Genomic DNA, 23,268 nt, shown 5'->3' on the forward strand with positions numbered 1-23,268 from the left:
AGGAGGTTTTGAAAAAAAGCATTTATCTTTTAACAACTTGGAACTGTTCCATCAGGCAAATACATATTTGCTATGAACAAAATAAAGAAAAAGTCTTGTTATCTAACAGCAGTAGTTTTAATTCTCTCCATTTCCCTGTGTACTGAGAAGTGTGTACATGTGAGGAGTGGGGAGAAGAAACACAAGTGGAGAGTTATTGTTGCTGCTGTTTTGCTTGGTTAAGTGGTGTTACATATTCTGTTTTTGCCAGCATAATATATTTGAAAGGCTTCTCAGTGTCCCCACATTTCCACTGCTGGTTCTGGCCAAATCCAGAAATTTCAGAGGCTTGATAAAATGTGAACCAATGCATGGTGAAGAGAAGTTATCAGAATTTTTCAGAACTGGACAGTTTAAGTTTACAGAGAAATCTCAGTGGAATCAATGAGACGTTCTTTTACTAGAATGGCCATGTTCTCAGCCTCTCTGCCAGCCTTGAACTTTGTCCCTACACATCCACAAGAGCAATCAAGAGAACTCTACAGTTGATATTCAGAAGCAGGAATCTTGTACTTACTTGTTCGATCTTTAGGGACCACTAAACAGAACCTTAAAAAAGGAAAGAAATCTTCCATGAGAGAATCAGAATAATTTCCTCTCATGAGGAGAGAGTGCAATACTTTAGGAAGAGGGGATGATTAGCTGTAATGCCCCAGAGAAGAAGCTGTAAAAGGCAACTATTAGCTTAGAGGCTGTTAGCTTTGAGATACATCCAGTAGAAAGGTCAAAATGTCAACAATTTGTCTAAACATAGCTAAAGGACTCTGTGAAATAACAAAAGCCCCCAAATGTGTAGACAGTGACAAAGAGGACCAAACTGAAATACATAGGGCGTATAATAGTGCTGGAGTAACGTTTTCTATTGTAGTTAGGAGACCATACAAAATGCAGCTCTGGGAGTTTGCAAAACCAGCGTGATGAGCAACAGAGCTAGATGGTTTCATTCTGAAAATAATCTTTCTTTATAAGTTCACTAGCCCTGGAAAGAGCTTCAGTAAAGATATGAGTGGAATTAAAGAGAGGAGTTTAAATGCCCTTGTTAATTGTATTGCAGCTTGACAGCGTTTCTCTTTGATCTCAAATCAGGGTATATTGAATGTTCACTCATATTGGTCAAAAAGGAAATAAAAGCTTATGGCTGCTCAGGTCTCATACCTTTAAGAACATTAGGAGTGTCCAAAATAACATCCATTCCACGAACTTTTTAACTTTGTGTCATGTATTTAATAAGTGTTTCAATGGTTTCCATAAAATCGGGTAGTTCAGTTTGAAAAGGGATGCCTCTAACTTGGATTGTACATCTGGTTAGCAAAGACTTAAAAAGATCGCTATGCAGTTTCCAATACAATTTTGTTCAACCTTTTAGTTAAAAGCCACTTCTTCTAGGCCGCCAATCTTTGCTTAGGACACTTTTCACTGATATAAATATCCGCACATACATACTTATGTGACTTTCCTTTTCTTTGCAAATGTTTTCTTCTAATTCAGCCTGTTTCTCTTTTATTGTTATTTTAAATGAAATTGGTTTTCAGTTTTCTTGACTTTATAGAGCTCTTTATATGCTGACTGGACTCACATGGTTTCCTTTACTTCCCTAGTTTCAGAAGGGCTCTAAAATATGTATCAAAAGCAATAAAACTTGAAAGAAATCTCATCCTTATTGCTTTTAAAGGAATTCCTGGTTTCTCTCTTGCCTCCTCATTTTGGAAATTCCCTAATCCCCAAAGAAGAGATCTATGAAGGGTTTCTTTTGGGCTTAGAAAATGGGAAATGTCTTCAAATAATTAAATATTTAGCATGAATTGCAGTCGTTTATTATTTGTAAACCAGTGAAGCAATAGCTCCCAATCCACACTGCCCATCTTCCTTATCCTTCTCCCTCAGGGTTTGGCTACACTTGCAGCTGTACAGCGCTAGGAGTTAAAGCTGTCTTTGTACAGCTGTATAGAGAAAGCACTGCAGTGTGGCCACACTGACAGCTACCAGCGCTGCAGTGTGGCCACATTTGCAGCATTTGCAGAGGTGTTGGGAGTGGTGCATTATGGGCAGCTATCCCAGCGTTCAAGTGGCTGCAACATGCTTTTCAAAAGAGGGGGAGTGGGGTGGAGTGTGACAGAGAGCATGGGGGAGACAGAGAGAGTGGATTTTTGGAGCCGACACTGTGTCAGCTCCCTGCCTTGCAAGTTCCGACCCCTTCCCCCACCCCTCTCTCATTCACTAAATGCAAATAGCCCTCTTTGCTTTTTTCCTCACAGACCAGATAAGCAGCTGCTCCGAAACGGACCCCTCCCACCCTCCTGCACACTGTGCTGCTTCTCTCCTCAAGCTAACATTCCAAAAGGATCCCTCTGCCTGCCTCTGCTTGAACAAACAGTAGCTGTGTTTGTTTTTTAGATTAGCAGCTCCGGGAGCCCCGAGTTCACAACAAAACAAAGAGTGTTATCTTTATTTTAAAAGGATTATGGGAAGGTTCCAGAGGTCAGTTATAGTGTACTAAGATGAATCACTGTTTACACTGGCACTCCAGTGCTGCAGCACCAGCGCTGTTCTCTTTATTCCTCCTGTTGAGGTGGAGTACAACCAGTGCTGTAGCCAGGGAGATACAGCGCTGTATGTGCCTTGCCAGTGTGGATAGTGCTGTAAAGCCACCACCAGCACTGTAACTCTCAAGTATAGCCAAGCCCTCAGATCTTGAAGTTGCAATCTCACACAAACAATAATGTATACAATGAGGTCATGATGCAGCAATCTCATTTGGAATGCTATTTTATGTCTCAGGCAGTGCTGTAAGAACTCTCTGGACTCCCCTGAAATTTGAATTTCTCTGGTGATATTTTTGCACTGAGGCTTACTCCTCAGGTTGAGAATGTTACAATCCCTTGATAGGCTGTCCCTCCTAAGACAGTTTTCTTGTCCCCCCTGATGGACCCTTTGAAATGGCAGGTCCATACTTCCACTTTTTGTAAGTTATTGGAACTCCTTTTTGAGGCGCCTCTTTACATCAGTGATTAATTTGGCCCAGTGATTCCTTTTAGAGAGACAGCTGAACATTTAACTACGTTAGACTCTTAACTGCTACATTTTGAAGGTTGACAAAATCAAATAATTGGAGGGAAAAGGAAATAGAGGAGGGATAGACTTCTACTGTCATAGGCCCACAATTGTAATGAAAGAGCTAGTGGTCTGTCTGTCTATTTGGACAGAGCCAGTGGTCTGAAAGAGCTAGTGTTTGGTCTGTCTGTCTGTCTGTCTGTCTGTACTACCATGGTGACTAAGAAACTCTCTGTTTTCCTCTCTTTCTGTTTCTCTCTTCCTCCACTTTTGTCCCCACATTGCAGCCCTCTCAACATCACAAATGATGGTCGAGTGGTAGATACGAACCTCCACTCTTCTGTCATCTGTCTACTTTTCCCCTCAATTCATTTGCATACTGCAATTGTATTGACTGAAATAAAATGATTAATTAAGGGTGAGGTTAGGAAATGTACACTGGCAGACAAATGACTTATTTACACTGAGTTGGTGAGTAGGTACTGCCACTAGTTATTTTCCTTCTTGAGTAACAGCTCAAGATTTATTTATAAAAATATCTTTCCTTCTATGTCCCACACAGATGTAATACATCCTCATTCAGCAGTTACATGATTGTAATTCCCCCTGTAATGGAAGTGTTTGGCTCCTGCCTCACACTTCTATTATACAGTATGAGGCTGTACAGCATCTCAGCAAGAAAACATAAATGAAATTTCTTGGGGGGGAAAAAATCTGAAAAGACTGTGCAACCTCAACAGGTTTCAGCAAGAAGTTTATGCTGATTTGGATGTGATATACGAATGATACTAATCCCATTTCTGGAGATGCCTCTTCAATCAAGTAATGCAGTAGTGAGTCAAACATGCAGTATGCTTTGAGCAGTAAGCGCCACCCCGCCCACCTGAAATACCTGCACTAATACAAACCCGTTATAGCTAAATGGCTTTATTTTTTTTTCCTGCCCATTTATTTTCTGAAACTGGCAACTTTTACACCCAAACATATTAAAGCCCACAAATAGACTCTTAATAAAACTTTGTATATGCCCAATCTATCTTTTTAGCACCCTTATCTATCTTTAGTTATTCATAGGACGCATAGTAAACTAAGTGGAACATTTCCTTAATGAGTTTTGTTAATTATTTGCTGGGATTTAAAACTATTGGTTTAGTCTCCCTAGACGCACGACCTGAAATTTAATCTAATTTGGAAGACATGAAATAAACTATGATCTGACTCTTCTAAAAGAGGCCATCCTTGTTCTCTCTTGAGACCACCCTAAAATATAAGAGCAGGAAGATATGTACATATTTGTGAGATTCATGTCAATGTTCAGGTTTTGTCCTTTGTCCTTTCTTGTTTGTGCAGTTAAGTTGTTTTTCATTCCTGAAAATTACCGTGTATGCTCTATTCCCACTGAATAGAGGATAATTTAATGAATTTTACTGGATAATTTAATGAAGAAAGCTATAGTATTTATTTTATTTTGTTAGTAAGGAGATGGCCAGGTCATGATGCTAGTCTCTTTCTTTCTCCACCAGTGAGAGCATTGTGTGGAAGCTTGCACTCCCACTCATTTTGTACCTGTCTGGCCTGCCCTGAGAGCACTTAAAATATTGTTCTAAGAATGAGACGTTTGATGCCAGGACACAGTTGCATACCACAAAACCTAAAATAAGGAGTTGATATTGGAAATGCTGACACAGGTTTCACTATCATGAAGTCTATAACTCTTTATAATTAATCACATCAGTTAGACCTCACAGAGCAATAGCATAGCTCGGGATGAGGGAGGATCTATCTTTTTTCCCCAAGAGCAGCATTTGAGAATAATGTAATAAGAGGCCAAATGGGTATTCATTAAAGATATCTCTTCACTTACTCATCCTGCAGCCAAAAAATAATATAATAAATTAAATTCAGATATGTTTCTATTTCTGGGTCAAATACATTGATGAGCTATTTTGATTCTATGTGGAGTTTTATAAATTGATGTACTGAGTGAGAAAATGAATAATCAGGAAACTGACAAATCAATCTATCCAATATGCAGTGCCATCTGGTTTATGTATGTGTCAGGATGAAATATGTATAAAATAAATGAGAAAAGTAAGTTTTCCCCTGTAAATGAGTTTACTACAAAGTGGGGCAGTGGATTACCAAAATCAGAGACCATGAGATTGCAAGACAATAAGGTCCTTCCTCATATCAGAGTTTAGCTTCTGTTGTTTCTGAACCATGGCTGCTAATACAATAGAAAAAAGAATTTTCACAGTAAATGAGTTGTTTACACATAGAGATCATACAATGATGGCTGTTGATAGGTTCACCTTTTGCTGCAGTGTGGTGCAACATACTGATGGATATTGCTTTGATCCTTCTCCAAGCAGAGATAGACCTGAACCATGGATTTCAAACACAGACTGGTCTCTCAATCCAAATTCTTCCAAAGTTCAGGCGTATTTGGATTTACTGTTCTAATGGGAACCAATAGAAAGAGAGAAATTATCTGGATCTGAACTTCTTCAAAAGCCATGGGGGCTTAGATCTGGTGTTCTAGGTCAGATCCATTTCTACCACTGAAAAAAAATATTATTGAGCCAGTTGTTGACACAAAGTGTAAAGCGAGAACTCTGTCTTATTCCAGGGAAGGAGAGAAAAGCTATATGTGGAGGTATACGGAATCACAGCAATTTATAAAGAAAGAAGGCAACTTTTAGAGAAAGAAAGTTAGCTTCCTTGGAGAAATAAACAAATGATCATAATGGTCCCTTCTGACCTTGAAGTCTGTAACTCTATGCCTTCCAAGAGGAAGTGGAAAGTGTGAGCAATGCAATGGTCAATCAAGACTTGAAAAAAGTCTTCAGATATGGTTCTGGAAAATATTAGAAGAGGGGAAGGGAAACTTCTATGTGCATAATTTACACCAAACCCACCAATGTTGGCATCAAAATTAAAGTTTAATAGAAAAGCATCAACAAGTAAAGATAAACAATCAGACAGAATTAATCTTTCCAACTCACTTCTGCTCTTTGCACTGGGAATATAATTGAAGAAATCATTATGAAAACAGACAAGTCCTCTCTAATTATTGCTTTATCATTTTCCAACCTTTTCGTATACTCTGTCACAGGAATTTCACTTAAGGAATAGCAGGTGGATACATGACCATGAACTATTGATTGCTCAAATCTTTTACAATAGCCCACAGAGTGCAAGCACTCATTGCAGTGGTCAAAGGATAAAAGACAACTGAAAACAAGAGGAAAGGAAGGATGGTCCTGAAAGTAAGATTGAAGGTCGGGGCAGTGAGAAGGGCTTATGGAAGAAATTAAATGCAACAAGACCAACCTTGAGCAACGTCCTAGGTGGATTTCATATCTTTCTTTCAGAAGTGTGTAGGATATTGATCTCTAATGGTTCTATTTCCCACAGTTACTGTGAACCAGATACTACCAATCAGATATTGGAGAGTTTCTTCACTTCTTTGTGCTTCACACTATTTTGAAGCACTATGAGAGTAAAGACCGAAACATAACAGAAAGATATGCACATTAACTCCTGCATTGGCCCATTGAGTTGTTCACTAAGCTTTAAATTTGGGTACTTGGAATAAATTAAGTTTTAAAAAGAAAGGCCTTCTGATGGATGAGAGGGATGTAACCGTAAAGTAATGTGTCTCATTACTTCTGTGATTTTTTTCAAAGGGATTTTGTCATCTCCTTCATGACATTTCCAGTCACCAAACCCAGGGCCAAATTCTGTCCTTGAATCAATATGAATCCCAATGACACAGCAGCCAAACATAATTTAGACTTTAAACTGTATTTGGTGCATTGTAATAATATAATAAAGTTACATTCACTATTAAGTACCTGTGATATATAATCCTCTAAATAAGCCAGTAAGTCTTGATGACTGATCTGCTTCAGGTTTTTCCCGCTAAAGAGAAGAGAATGGCCCCAAAAGCTTTACTGTTACACATTAATGGTATGGATGTTTTGGACAGATTTTCAAACATAGGTTTACATTTTTCTTCTGCAATTATCTCCAGATATAATTTACATTATTTGCTCTTTTGATTTGTTGGTATCCATGCCCTCTGTTTCTTGTTTTGTACTCTCATAAATATAACACCATGTCAATAATGTGTGTTAGCACCAAGCTTTTGATCCTGTAGTGTTTGAGTGGGTTTGAAATTAGGCAAAACTTAGTCCAAATTATACTTATAATAACACAGTATAGCACTGGAGATTTTCAAAGCCTTTTCACAATGTCATCTATAATCCTTCTCATAGTCCTGTCAGATAGGGAAATTGTATTAATCCCCTTTTTACGATGCAAAAATTGACACAGAAAAGTTTTAAAGCCCACAGTTTCATAAGTGTTCTCTAACTTTGGGTGCCTCTGGCCTAATTTTTAGAGTTACTGAATACCAACAACTCAAATTTTATATGGATAAATAATTACAATACTCACACAAATTAAACAGTTCCCTCAGTGCACATTATTGGGATTTCAGGCTTTTGCAGTTCAGTCACAGAAAACTTATAATGAAAAGTTCTTTCAAGATAGGTCTGCTATTTCTTGTAGCAATTTTATACTTTCCTCTGCTACTACCAGTTTCTTTGATATATGATTCTGAGGATTACACATTGTTAGGAAAGAGTCCATCCTCTAACAGTTATTCTGGTTGTCCATAACTGGAATCCACTTATATGTCTGGAGAGTGGGGAAGAGAATTGCACTTGGTTCAGTGAATTCATATCTGTACCTTCAAAGCTATATTCTGGAAATCCTCTTAAAGGATTGATAGGTTCAAACTGGACACTTTATAGGAACAGATTGTATCCTGCCTTTTTGTTACAAATGCAAATTTTTCTTTTTTTCCATAGAACCATACCGATTATGGGGACTTTTTCTCTGTTACTGATTTGTCCTTATTTTATAGGTTTCAACTGTGTCAATCCAAAGCTTGTTTCATCTCTTCTTGTATCAGCAGCTGTTGCCTTCACTGATTCATATTGCTGCATCCACTTTATGACAGTGTAGCTAAATATTGTGTTCATGGCTGCCAGCTTTATTTGCTATTCTTGATTTTTGTCATATTCTCTCCATTTAAAATTTATATATGCTATGTAGAACATGGTGGTCTCTTGAGTTAATACATTAGATTTAGCAGACACCTTGAATTGGCTCCCTTGAATTTTGCCCACGAGAGGCTTGATTCTGCACCATAAAAATCAGTACCAAAATTCCCATCAGCTTCAGTAGTGTAGTCATAGTCCACTCCATCCCTGCTGGGACTTATTCAAACATTATTAACAACTGATCAATTTCAAACAGCTGCTGTTAAGTAAAAAATCTGCCAGAGAAATGTTTCCTCCTTCTACTCCAATCTGGCATTTCTGCATAACACTGTATATGGGGGCACAGTAGAGACACTGCTTCTTTCTGCGCTGATGGCAGGTTTAATATCCAAAGTCAGGACCTAGAAGTATAAACTTTATACCACTGGAATGGAGAGATTCCTACTTTTCCATTGGGAGACAGTATTTGTTTGTAGGCCTGGAAAGTCTGAAAGATTGGATCAGAAAGCCACAACATTCTTACATAAAGAAGAGCTATTTTTGGTCAGTTTTAGAAACTTCTAAGTTGTGCCTAATCATTTTCGTTTCCATCAGAGCTTTTTTCAGTTGGAATTCTTCTAACTAATTTACCTTATATAATATGCAGTGATATATTAACAAGAGCATCAATAAAAAAAAATCTCTAAAATAGTGAGGTAATTTTGGAAGTGTTTGTTTTTTGTTTTTAATTTAATTTAATTTAATTTAATCCCTTGCCACACAATAGCAGATCTTAAGGTGGCCATACTGCAGCAAAAAAACTTCAGGACCAGACTTCAAAGAGAAACTGCTGAGCTTCAGTTCATCTGCAAATTTGACACCATCAGCTCAGGATTAAACAAAGACTGTGAATGGCTTGCCAGCTACAAAACCAGTTTCTCCTCCCTTGGTTTTCACACCTCAAATGCTAGAACACAGCCTCATCCTCCCTAATTGAACTAACCTCGTTATCTCTAGCTTGCTTCTTGCTTGCATATATATACCTGCCCCTGGAAATTTCCACTACATGCATCCGACGAAGTGGGTATTCACCCACGAAAGCTCATGCTCCAAAACATCTGTTAGTCTATAAGGTTCCACAGGATTCTTTGCTGCTTTTACAGATCCAGACTAACACGGCTACCCCTCTGATAATTTAATATGTGGCATCCTCAGAAAATAAAATAGTGCAGTTTGGTATAAACTTCTGTCGGCAGTCTTTTGGAATGACTTGCATTACCCATCTGTGGCTTTGGCACTCGTAAATAATGTAGCTATCTAGAGAGGTGCCAATGTATAAAGATTAGAAAGAGGGTGTGTGTCTCTTGATATGTATTGTGATAAATTCAGGACAGACAGCTGCAAGGGAGGGGTAGGAATCAGTCCCGGAGGGTTAAAAGGCCCTCCTCCTCATCAACTGGGAGACAACTACAGGTCAATCAGGTTCAACTGAGAAAGGGTTATCAAGGTAGCAATTAGAATCAGCTGAGGGGGAGCTACCTGAGGTTAATTAGGATCAGCTATTTCCAACTTAGGGCTGCCTGAGACCTTTTTAAACCCTTCCCTGGGAGGAAGGAGTGATGAGAGCAGAGAGAGAAGGAGCCCTGCTGCTAGGAATGTAGGAGCAGCAAGACAGTGAGCCTCACCAGGAGGAGAGGCAGTACTCTCTCCCACAAGGAAGTAAAAATACTCTAAACAGGACTGGCGGAGATACGGGGAGCAGACTTCCCCTGTGTCCCAAAGGGGGACCACATTACCCAAGCCTGTCTCACCAGGGCTAAAAGCAGCAGAGGCTGGGGAGACTGAGAAGGTGCCTTGCCACAGTATGTGAATGTGTATTATAACTGAAACAATTATAGCTTTATCTTTTATGGCTTTTTGAACAATATTTCCATGTCATCATTTAGATGCAGTATCTTCCCTTTCCGATAGGGCCTTGTCACAGGGTGTGCGCAGGCTCTCCTACTTTTGTGCCTGCACCCTGTGTTTAGGCTGGTTTAATAAAGAGTGTTCACTACCTCTTTTGTTGAATCACCCCAGTGTCTTTATTTACACTGCTCGTGCAGTGCCCAGATCCTCAACAGTTAGCTACGACCTTCCCAGGGTCTTCTGGCCCTTGAGGCTTCCTTATTGGCAAGGAGACAGAGATACTGCCCTCCTGTCTCCTCCCAGGCTAGCCTCCCCACTGAGGTTTGCCCAGGGCTTTTACAGCCTTCTCTTGCCTCAGCCCAGCTGTCACTACTTAGCCCAGCACATTTGTCTGAGCGAGCCTTCCTTAGGGCTTGCAGCTGGGCTCCCTGCTGAGTACCTGCATCTCTAACCCTGGCCTACTGGCCAGAGAGCAGACTGTAGCCAGCATTTTGGCAGGGCTTTAAAGGGATTTTACCCCTCCCCTGCCACAGGCCTTTAGATTAATATAGTGGATGATAATTTTCTGTCTTTTTCCTCTGAGGCTACTGTATTTCTTTCTTTTGGAATGGTGAGTGAGAAGTGTGCATTTCCCTCCCTAGAGAGTGCTTGTGAATAATGCACATGACCTCCAAACCTTCTTATTACCTGAAAGAGTGGGCAGTCCTTGTAGTTATAATAAAAGCTGTTAATCTTTTCAACAGTACAGTAGTGCCAAATGTCATGAGCAAACTTAAACTTTAGCAGGTTGTATCATTAGCAAAACAGCTTGAAGCGTACGTCCCATTTTCTATACTTTTCTTCCAGGATGAGTCACCGTCTTGTTAAAAAAGAAAAAAAGAAAGAAATCAGAACAGCAAAGACTAGCAACAGAAATAATGATTGTGTTGGTAATGATTCAGTCAACACCAAGTAGTTTTTTCTGAGGTGACTTTCCTTTTGCTGCTGCTCTGTTTTCATGATAGAGATGCAATGCAAAAAAAGAGATTTGCTTAAAGAGTTATGCAGATTGTTAGTGAATTTTGCCCATTGCTTTACACTAGTTTTACTGCAGCGATAACACTGGATACACACATTTGTTAGCTGAACAGGAGCCAGTGCTATTTGGATATGTCTGAACTTATATTACTTCAAAGCGTGAATTATCCTATGAACATAAGATAAATATGTGCTAGTCAGAGAAGGTGGAAGGTCCCATGCTGTGGTATTTGCAGTTTTATTATCAGCACAAGCAAAATGATTATGTTAAATCAAGTGTATGGGGAGTTCCAAGCAACAAATGTATCTACAATCTGTGTTCTTCCCCAAAAATTAATGTCTAATAGAGATGGGATATATTTTTGCAGGACTGGATCATACGTGATTATTGCAGGTAGCAAGCAAGATGTACAAAAAAATCTAAACTTGAAACTGCAGTGAAGTAATACATTACCAGTAGATTTACTGCAGGTTTTTTATTTAGTAGAGGTTATATTTTTTTTGCTTTCCGCCCTTTATCTAGTATATTCTAGTAGTAGAAAACCACTGCAATTAAGGTTGCTTATGTTTTCTCAAATGAATTCTTTCTGGGTTTAAATTTTCCATGGTTAGGCACAGCTCAGTATGTGGATCTTCCTCATCTAAATTATCAGATCATTTCTGCTGTGTTGGGTTTCCGCGTGTTTGCTTAAAAAAAGAAAAAAATAATCCACCTTGTCTATATATTCCAATCAGAAATGATGCAGGCACATAATTCAGCAGTGGCCGAATTAATTTTGTTCATTTTTTTAGATTTCCATGAGATCTAAAGGACAAACCAGGTTGGTTCATAAGAAATTACTGCAGTTGTTTCTGCAGTTCTGAGGATTTGATTTTCATGCAGGTACAATAAAAATACATTAAAATCATATAACATTTTGCAAACATCACTGACTTCCTATCACTGCCTATGAAGCAGGAATATACGATAGTCCCTCTTTTAAATAAGGGAAAACTGAGGACCACGAAGACTAAGTATCTAATCTTGATTCTAACAGTGACTTGCTGTGCGATTTGTGGCTTTGTTTCCTGCATTGTAAATCAGGACTAGTTAACAACTTTCAGAAGTGTGTCTATGGATATTAATTAGCCCAGTGTTCTTCTCAAAGAATTTGCCGTCTTCTTATTTATGCAAACATTATAATTTATGTTTTTGCAATTTATAAGTGCAGAATTGCATAATTACAATTGGTCAGAAGCCTGATATAATGTATCTATTTTTTGCTGTGACTTTAATGCTGGGTGTGATGATGAGCCCAGTTTATTATATTGCTCCTTATTCAAGCTAACTTTGAATTGAACTCCTTGGGAGTTTTGCCAAAGTAAGGAATAGGGTTTAGGGATGGGAAAATTATGAAAAGTTGACTGTACTTTGTAATATGTTCTGCAATGTATAAAAGGCAGAAAGGGCCTTGAATTTCATGAATTAATCAGTGTTTAGAGGATGCATAGCCTCATAAGTCTGAGGATAGTAATTACATCTTCATTTTGCCTTTAAATTTTTATTTTGAAATAAACAAAACCCTGTTAAAGGACTTGACACAGTTCCTGAACTGCACCTGTCTTACCAACCACATCTGGCCTTTGTTTTTCAACCAGAATCCCAAAATTCTCACGTTTCCAGCCAAAATTCTTTGGAACAGAAGCTTGTCATTGATGGAGACAAATGAAGTTCCACTTCTCATCATACTAACTTTAATATAACTACTTAGGCTTTGGCCATGTTTGGTAAATTTAATTAGTGTTGAAAAGTGGCTTGTTTTACAAGATGATCATTTTTTAACCTAGGTAAATGACTTTCTTTATGACTAATAAATTAAACGAATTATATCTTTTTCATGCAGTACTGTGGGGCTTATAAATACTGCAAGCAGTTAGCTGGTAGTTTCACTTGATTACCTTTTCCATTATTGTGTTTTATAATCCTTGTAGGAGTAGGAAATTCATTCAGTTTTCATAACATGAAAGAAAAATATTGTGGGGGGTTAAGTTTAGTTAGTAACTGCATCCCTGTTTTCATTCTTGTCTCAAAAGCAGAGAAGTTCAGTGTTTTAACCAATGGTGTGGTCCTGAACGGGCAACTACTGGAATAACAATGCCAGCATGACCTTGCACATGTCATGCTGTGCAGAAGACGCCATTTCACCCTACCAAATGACGTCCTACATGTAGTTTGACCTTGCATGCGAGGTCATACAGTGCAAAGGATGCCATTTTGAGAACAAAATGGTGTCCTCCATGTGGCAAAAGTGCCATTATGCCATTCCAGCATTATCTGGCCCTACTACAGCACAGATCTTAACTGACAAGCCATGGAAATTCTATGTTTACTTACAATTGAATGCTCTTTGGGTAGTTATGAGGTATGTTCTATATAGCCATCACAAGAGGTAGCAAGAGAAGTGGTAGGCAAACATCAGTCAGTAATGGCGTAGATAATACTTAGTCCTGCCAAGAGTGCGGGTGACTGGACTAGATGTCCTCTCAAGGGCCCTTCCCCCCCTGTGATTCTGTAATTCTGAGACTTCGGAAAGATTTTACACTGGATGACCAAAGTCAGAAGTTTAATGAGGGACTTTTACTCACCTTAGCTGCTAATTAATTAAGAATGTCTTTTAAAATCCTCCATGTGGCTTCTGGACTGCTCAGTGTATCTTAAGCCTTTATCTTTAAAGTCCGTGTGCTAAAGGGTCTGTAGCACCACAGTAGCTTCCCCATGTGGACCCTTCAGTTAGATAATCTTTCAGTCAAGTTAACCGCTGGGAATGGCAAACATACAAATATTAGCATGATGTTAAATTTGCTTTAGTCTTTAGCTGATATTAATCAGTGCAGATCATTGACTTCAATAGCACTATGCCGACTTATACAGTTGAAGTTCTGGTGCATTATTTCCTAAGTGGGAAATGTCCCAGTGGCATCATTGTCATTGACCAAATACTTAATTTGCAGCCATTTACAAAGGTAACCAAAGTAAAATCATGACCGTATCAAGTGCTGCTACACTGAAAGTTGTTTCAGAATTTCCATTTTGCAATACCATTTGCAAGGATTTAACTAAGTTGTATGTAAAAGTTTTCCCTGTGATCAAACTTTGGCACTCAACTGTAAGGTCTTTGTGGCAGGGACCTTGTCTTCTCTTATGTTTCTACAGTGCCTACCATAGTCCCCTGCTCCCAGTTGGGGTCTCTGTATGCTACTATAATGCAAATAAATATTAATGTCCCAATTATAAATAAATACAGGAGAGAAAATATCACAGCTGAAACAAGGAAAAATTTGTGCCACCAGGACCATTGTTCCAGTGCCACAATTAATGACTTTTGTGAGGATTCCTCTTGTATGACTGAGATCCTCCTACTCACAAAAACATAAGAATGACCTTATTGGATCAAACCAATGATCCAGTATCCTATCTTCTGACAGTGGCCAATGTCAGATACTTCAGAGAACGTGAACAAAACAGGCAATCATCGAGTGATCCATTCCCTGTCATCCACTCCCAGCTTCTGGCAATCAGAGGCTAGGGACACCCAGAGCATGGGGTTGTATCCCTGACCATCTTGGCTAATAGCCATTGATGGCCCTATCCTCCATGAAATAATCTAATTGTTGTTTGAACCCTGTTATAGTTTTGGCCTTCACAACATCCCCCACAATGAGTTCCATAGGTTGACTGTGTGTTGTGTGAAGAAGTACTTCTTTTTGTTTGTTTTAAATCTTCTGACTATTAATTTCATTGGTGATCCCCGTTTCTTGTGTTATGTGAAGGACTAAATAACACTTCCTTACTTCACTTTCTCCATTCATGATTTTATAGATCTCTATCATATCCCTTCTTAGTCATCTCTTTTCTAAGCTGAAAAGTCTTTTTAATCTCTTCTCAAATGGAAACTATTCCATAATCTTAATAATTTTTGTTGCCCTCTCTGTACCTTTTCCAATTCAAATATATATATTTTTGAGATGGGGTGACCAGATCTGCACCCAGTATTCAGGGCGTGGGTTTATATAGTGGCATTATGATATTTTCTGTCTTGTTATCTGTCCCCTTCCTAATTATTCCTAACATTCCATTAGCTTTTTTGACTGTTGCTGCACACTGAGTGGATGTTTTCGGAAAATTATCCACAATGGCTTTGGGATCTCTTTCTTGAGTGTTAACTACTAATTTAGACCCCGTCATTTTGCATGTGTAGTTGGGATTATTTTTCCAATATGCATTACTTTGCACTTACAAACATTGAATTTCATATGCCATTTTGTAGCCCAGTTACCCAGTTTTGTGAGATTCCTTTGTAACTCTTTGCAGTTTGATTTGGACTTAATTATCTTGAGTAATTTTGTATCTTCTGCAATTTCTACCACCGCACAGTTTACCCCTTTTTCCAGATAATTTATTAATATGTTAAACTGCGTGGTACCAATACAGATCCCTGGGGACATGACAATTTATCTCTTTCCATTCTGAAAAATGACCATTTATTCCTACCCTTTGTCTTCTGTCTTTTAACCAGTTACTGAGCCCTGAGAAGACCTTCCCTCTTATCCCATGACTGCTTAATGTTTACTTACTCATGTTTGATGGACCTAGATCTTGATCATAACTATTCTTTATTAGTAGTGCTGTCTAAGTTAACTTAGAGTATGTCTACACTTACCCTGTGGGGATCGACGCTGAGGCGATGGTCGATTTAGTGGGTCTAGTGAAGACTCGCTAAAATGACTGCAGATCGCTCTCCCATTGACTCCAGTACTCCACCAGAATGAGAAGCATAAGGTACGTCAATGAGAGAGTTTCTCCCATCGACGCAGCATGGTGTAAGCATCTCAATAAGTCGACTTAAGCAATATTGCCTCCAGCTACATTATTCATGCATTCGCCCCATAGTGTAGACCAGGGCTTAGTGAATAAAGAGGCCTGTGCTTTTGGAGTCAAACATCTTGGGGTTTTTTCTCTTATTGGGTCCTTATAGTTCATATCCTGTTTTTTTGTCATTTTTGCATGCCATCCATGTATGTTGATTGGTGGCACTTGTATGATGCTTCACACCTTCAAAGGACTGTACAAATATTAATTTAATTAATAATTAGTGTTGATGAATTTGTTAATATCAACCTCATTCAGGTTCTGGCCAAAGAGACTCCCATATCTGTACACTTCACCTTGGTGATCTCCAGTTTCCAGACATGTGAGACCACTAAAGACGTGTCTGGTTTACTGAATGGAAAATAAACAGCTTTTTCCTTTGTTGTTTTTGGGGTACAGGCAGTTACTGGAATCTAGCCTGCACTAAAGTTACCATCAGGAGTTCTGTGGCCAGTAGACTCACAAAAATCTATCCATGAACAAAACCCATAGGGCAAAAACCAGAAATGGTTTAAATGATAATTTCATAGTATGTAGAATGGGCAAGGCCTGAGCTACCTAGAGGTCTTATATGTATTGTTACTTACCCAAACAGTCACAGCATTAAAGGTCAGTAATATTTGCATTACAGTGGGAACACAAATTTTTGTTTTCGAGAACGTAGATGTTGTGACAGAAACCAACAAAAGACAAAAAAAAAGATCAAGATAAAGCTGATGCTAAGGCAGAAATCTTATCCTTGCTGGTCCAGTCATAATGATGAGATGGCTGGTGCACACAGCTGCTGCTATGTTTTAAGAGTGGCTATAGTAGGGAAGGATGGCTCAGGATGGATTGGGGTAGGGAAAGGGAGGGGCGATAAATATACAATGGGGGCAGTGTGCTTTCCTTCCAAAAGGGCAGCATGCAGCTCCCGGCTAGTGTTAGCAACATACTGTAGAACATACACCAGAGAGCAAAGTAACTAGCTCTGCTTCGTGTACTAGTTAGAAATCAGCCTAGCTGAAGGGAAAGGGTGTGTGTGTGTGTGTGTGTGTGTGTGTGTGTGTAGGGGTGGATAGTTTAAGATTACTAAAATCCCCTCCACAACTCGGCACATCCATACAATCCAGGACATGTTACAGTCTTAAGCGAGCAACCAGGGTTTGCAGGAACTCAACCTTTTCCATCCTACAAAAGAATGTCCTTGGACTCCGTGTGGGTGGTCACGCTATCTAAGAAGAAAGTATAGAAACGGATATAATTTAGTTATGATTTTTGCAGAAGGGGTGGGAGGTCATTTATCTTACCAAATCAAAAAAACAAACAAACAAAACACAAAAAATGTAATCTAAAATAAATATTTTATCTTAAACTGCACCAGCAAATGCTGACATGCATTTCCTAGTGTGCCACATTCTGTTGAACAAGCTAAGCAACTATAATAACGCAATTTTAACAGGGTTTCTTCACTCAAACATCGAGACCTTTGTTCTGACAAATGTACAATAGATATGGTAATTATACGTGATCTTGACCGCAGGTCATGTAGAGGTCACAGTATGTGTATTGCTGTGGATAGTTTGAAGAGACATGCTGAACAATTAGTGAACTGAATAAAGGATATTCAGATATCCCTCTGAAGGACTGTACTTTTTAAACTGCTCAGAGACACTTTTGACCTTCTAGTTTATTACAGGTCGGGAAAAAGTCAATATTTCTTAGCCTGCCAAGGTGCAGGAATTTTAATGAGTTATTGAGTCAAATAGTTAATCCTCCAATAACAGATTCTTTTCTTTCGAATTTACAATGATAAAAACAAACTTAACAAGGAGCTAGCAAAAATGGTTTTATTACATGTGGAAACTTTGACCTGCATCTTGTACAACTATTTTTAACCCCTTGGTGTTTACAGTGGATCCAGAGGCAGGAGCGGCGACAGGGTTTCTGACGCCCTAAGCAGATGGCCATTTCGCCGCTCCCCGGGGCCCCGGTGGACTTACCGCAGTAATGCCGGCGGTCGGTCCGCTGCTGGAAAGGCTCCGGTGGAGCTGCCGCAGTGATGCATGCTTGCGGCAGGTCCACCGGAGCCTTTAGACCAGCGCACCGTCTGCCGAAATCACTGTGGCAGCTCCACCGGAGCCTTTCCAGCAGCGGTCCATCTGCCGGCATTACTGCAGTAAGTCCACCGGACCCGCGTGCTGCCCTCCCCCGGCAAAATAGCGCCCCCCAAAAATTCTGGCGCCCTAGGCCATTGCCTAGGTTGCCTAAATGGTAGTGCTGGCCCTGTCCGGAGATCTTGCTTTTAACACTGTTGCATTTTCTATCAGCATGTAGCATTGGGAAATCATACATGGGTAACAAGGGAGATTAATTAAAGCTTGCAGCAAAATGTTGGTTATCAAACTACCTTCGTGTTTTAATTATTCTTTCTGTAACATCCCTTTGTAATTCTCAATCTTATGCTTATTACAATTAATGCAGCCCAGTAATCTTCTAATTTTCCCAAACTCATAATTAAGTGTAATGCTGGTTATTGCTCTTTGTACAGTGGCTTATTTCAAAATACCCCGACTCTAGAAATTATAGTAATAACAGGTCTGTTGTAAGCTGTTCAGTGCAGAAATTTTAGCTGCAGTGCTATTACAATCTAAAATTAAATTTTCTAGGATTATAATAGTATTTTCCATTGTTTGATATAAGTAATGTTCAGTTCATCATTTTGTGCTAATACCTATAAGAAACTAGTCATTATTTGTTGTTATATTTACATAGGGCCAGATGCTGATGGCCTCACTCATATTGGGAAGCACTTAACTCCATTAGTAATTCCATTGACTCTAATGAGACTCCTTGCAGGAGAGAAATTTCAAAAGCTCTCAGCATTGGCCTGACTTTGCTTCCATTGAAGTCAATGGGAGTTTTATCATTGACTTCACTGGGAGCTGAGTTTGGTCAACATTGAGCACTTCTGAAAATGTCACCCATGTAGGAAGCTGATAGCCTATCTAGATAAGGATATCAGTGTGTTCGACCCATAGTACATGGGGTGCTAAATGGAGGTTTGCCTGGTTAGAGTATCTGAGTAATTTGTTTATTATGATATAAAAATGAAAAAAAGCAATGGATTAACTAATAGTTAGTAAATATCTGTTGTTTTGTTTTTGGAGAGTGAGTTATTTATTGGTATCTATTTAATACATTTATAAGAGGTCCAGCAATAGGTATCTATCCTGCATATAACTAAGTAATGCAAAATACAAGAATTAAGTTAAAGAACTAACCAACCCCAATATACAGTACAGCCAATGTGAACCAAAGCATCAGCCACAAAGTTAACCTTGCACATTAATATGATTCATTTCCCCCTATGCAAAAATGATTAATCTTTGACCCCTGCTATGGGTCGGTCCGACACATATTTTTCTTTCTTTTTTCTTTTGTCACCAGCTCTGAGAGTCTTAATTGTGTCATTGCTAGCCACGGTGGGTTCTGCCAGTGTCAGATGAGAGGGCAAAATGAGTGACACCTGAGTAGACTTCTTTGAATTCAAGAACCTTTAGTTTTACCAGAAAAAGAGGTCCACATCTAGTTTGGTCATCGATGCTCATACAGGCCAATAGACATTGATTTTTCAGTGTTTAAGTTGGGAAGGAGGAATATAATCCCAACAAAGTCTTAAAATACCACATCAGAACTGCAGAATGAACATAGAATAGGTATTTAGTCACTGAAAACCATGGTTCAGCAAAGCACATACTTACCTTTAAACACATGCTTATGCCCATCACTTAAGCAAACTACTTAAGCATGCACTTTAATGCATTGCTGAATGGGGGCTGTAGAACTGCTAGCCTACGTATGAAGATACTCTCCATATCACAGTTGCAATATTGTCCATAGGATGCCCATGTATCCTTGGAATCCTTATGTCCTCTAAGCTTGCAATGTACATGCTAAAACAAAAGACCAATTAAATCCTGTTAAGCAAATATAGTTAATGTTTAAACTTCCTACTTTTTCAGTGCTTTATGGGCAAGATGGCCTACATGCATCATGTGAAAAAAAGTACTGTGGCCGGGGAAGTAAGTGTGTTGTTAACAAGGAGACTAATCAACCTGAATGCAAATGCCTGGAAGACTGCAAGCCCAGTTATATGCCAGTATGTGGATCTGATGGCAAATTTTATGAAAATCACTGTGAAGTCCACCGAGCCTCATGCTTGCAGAGGAAGAAAATCTACATTATCCACAGCAAAGACTGTTTCTTCAAAGGTAGGATATCATCATCTATATATAAAGCTATAGAGTTTCCATTGTCCATCTTACCTCCATCATGATAAATGACTGTGTGCTACATATTATTTGTAAGAGATACATTTTTGAAGGATGATTTATTCCAGCCCAATACTTAATCAAGCTATTAAATCCATGATCACTGTTACCCAGAATGAAATCAGACTAGTAACTGGTAAATAATTAACATCATTGTATACATTGTATGCATTGCAGTCAATAGGAACTTAATAATTTCCAATGTAATAACGTTTTACTATGGAATTTGCTTTGAAGGCTTTGAACAAGACAAACACCTTAGAAATAGTACACTTTATTACATAAGGGTTGTTGTGGAAATTGTAAGTGCTCTGTGAGGGGAGCAGAAATTCATAATTTTCTCATATAACTGTATGGGGAAACTTATAGTGTATTGGTCCCACGTTATTGGGCAATGGATTGCACAGTAGGTGAGAATTAGAGGATTTGTGGATGTGCTAGGGTTGTTTCAGCAACAATCAAGAAAGAATTATATTGATGGTATTTGGCTATACATCCAGTTAATTGTCTTCCGTGCCATTTGGATCACTGATGTGGTGCCAGCAATGAGAGGAAGAAATACTTGGAGGAGATGAGGTATATAGTGAGTGTATATATGAGAAATAATAGGCTAAAACTGTCGTGACCAAGACTTGACAAGATGAGAAGAATAATTTCAATTTAACTCATAAATACACCTGCCCAATAAAAAATGAAGTATGTCCTAAGGCTAAGGCATCCTGGAGTGAGATGCTACCACAGACAGAGTCACCCTAGAAGTTATAATGCACACACCACTATTCACAAATGTTGTCTGTTCTGACAGTGGCAGAAGCAGTGATACCAGTCTTGGAACAGCTGTATGGCTGAATAAATGTATGTCCCCTGCAGAAAAATCTGACATAGCCAAAATGCAGGTCGTGAACAATTCACTTAAGCAATTAAAATCTGGATTCTACCAGAATTAGTGGTAAGAGTTAAAGTTAACACAAATGGAACTCTCCTCCAGAGACCCCCCCCCACCTAGGATTGTCCTTCATTGTCTCTGTGATTTCTGTTTTTTCTTTCTTCCCAGTTCAATTAGAAATGACCTGGGTATTGAGCAATGCAGCAGGGAATACACACGGTGCTCTTGAAAAAAGTATTTTTCTTTTCTTTACACTCAGTCAGATTCATTGGCGTTCCTTTAGATATCATTGAAGTTTTTGGAAACTGGTTAATTGACAGAGATCAGAGAACCTACCTCTAGATAATTACTGTGAAGAAACAGTTTCTGCAGGATAATTACTACAAATGGCTTTCAAATGGTCTCTTACATCAAGCTGCGGGTATTTGGAACTTCTAAAAATCAGGACCAGTGTGTGTCAAGTTGGGCATCCAGAAGTTGATGCACTTGGAACAAGTGGCCATTTCTGAAAAATTTGATTTATGTCTAATACAGGTTAACCTCTGAATTCATTTGGACCAGTTCAAAAGCAAATTATATGGACTAAGGACCTGATTCTATCTCACTCTAGTTTTATACCAGTGTGACTCCATTGACTTGAAAGATGTTACTTTCAATTTACAACAGGAGCAGTTCCTAATGAGTACTTATACTAACTCACAATTTCAGCTCTACCTGGAATGTATAACTCTCATTAAGAATTATGGGATAGCATAAAAATTGTGGGAAATTGAATTGAGAGAAATCTTCTAATAAGATTTTGTAGGCAGACTCCAGTCCCAGTGGTGGTGTACCTGCTTACAACAGCTCTGACTTTGGGTCTGTGTATTCAATCAACTTTGCATTGCTCTAAAATAATGTTAATGGTGTAGTCTCTTCTGTAGTTATTTTAATTTGCTGTACAATCTCTTTTGGAAACTGTACTTCTCCACTCATTAACCTGTGAAATTTTCAAGACTGAAACATTGTGAGAACCAGAATGTAGGAAACAGAATTGCCTTTTCAGACAGAAAGTTACCTACCAACTAGGAAACTGTTGTCAGAGCACAACTATTAATGTCCCTTTTAGAATTTGCCTTCCATATCAGGGATTATATCTAGCCTCCCCAATATCATCATGAGCCATCCAAACAGCATTCCTTTGTACAAGGAGAAAGAAAATTAAGTGGACCAAATTCTCTGCTTGTGAAAATTGGCACAACTCCATTCATGTCAATGGATCTATAACAGTTTACACCAGCAAAGATTTAGAGTTGGTGTCAGCAACTAATCTGAGAGGTTTAGAGGTATAACTAACTGCTGCTTAAATATATCTGATTCATTTAGGTCAGATAGCATTAGAAAACCCTTTCTACAACTAGTCTTTGCTAAGTTCTCTCTTCTTTTGTTCATTTCTCTGTTACCTTCTATCTGATATGCCTGAAGTTTAGGGAGATTATTATATTGGTCATTGCAGCATGATTATCATAAGGATTAGAATGGGTTTAAAGTAAAGATTTAGCTGCTTTGTAATAACTCATACTGTAGATACAGATAACTGAACAATATGGGTATTTCTGTTTCATACATTAGACCACCATCCTGCAATCAGTTCTGCAGAAGCCAATTGATATAACGCAATGTACTGGGAGCAATCACAGATCATTTCCAATTCAATGTGACATGCCGTACAGAGCACACACTACTGAATATAAAGTGTAGCTGAAAATTATATTTATCAAATGTAGCTCCGGGTACCAGAAGAAAGGTATGAGGTGGGGTGTTCCAGATTTCCCAGTGGTAATTAGGTGGTCAAGTATGAGAATAATTCCTTTATCTTCAGATCACTGGACCTTTGATATTCAGAAGTATTTGAATGTCTGCAGAACTATTCATCACCCCTTGTTTATTGGTAAGTGTTTGTACGTGATAATAGTGAAGGGTATTTTTGAAAAAAAAGTAGGATTCAATGGCAGAAATATGTCTATTTTTGGCACTTCTATGACCCTCATTACCATGGTATCTGAATGCCTCATAATATTTAATGTTTTTGCCCTCACAATCCCTCTGTGAGTT

The 23,268-nt window shown here is 38.7% G+C and overlaps 1 protein-coding gene across 1 annotated transcript in view; it reads left to right on the top strand.

Annotated features, from left to right (window-relative positions):
- Positions 1-23,268, top strand: part of FSTL4 (follistatin like 4) — a 728,839-nt gene that overhangs the window by 380,791 nt on the left and 324,780 nt on the right. The window contains 1 exon segment of the mRNA XM_050962627.1: positions 19,980-20,228. Coding sequence (XP_050818584.1) covers positions 19,980-20,228 — 249 coding nt within the window.

This window comes from Gopherus flavomarginatus, chromosome 7 (assembly GCF_025201925.1).
Source record: "Gopherus flavomarginatus isolate rGopFla2 chromosome 7, rGopFla2.mat.asm, whole genome shotgun sequence".
Taxonomy (NCBI): Eukaryota; Metazoa; Chordata; order Testudines; family Testudinidae; genus Gopherus; species Gopherus flavomarginatus.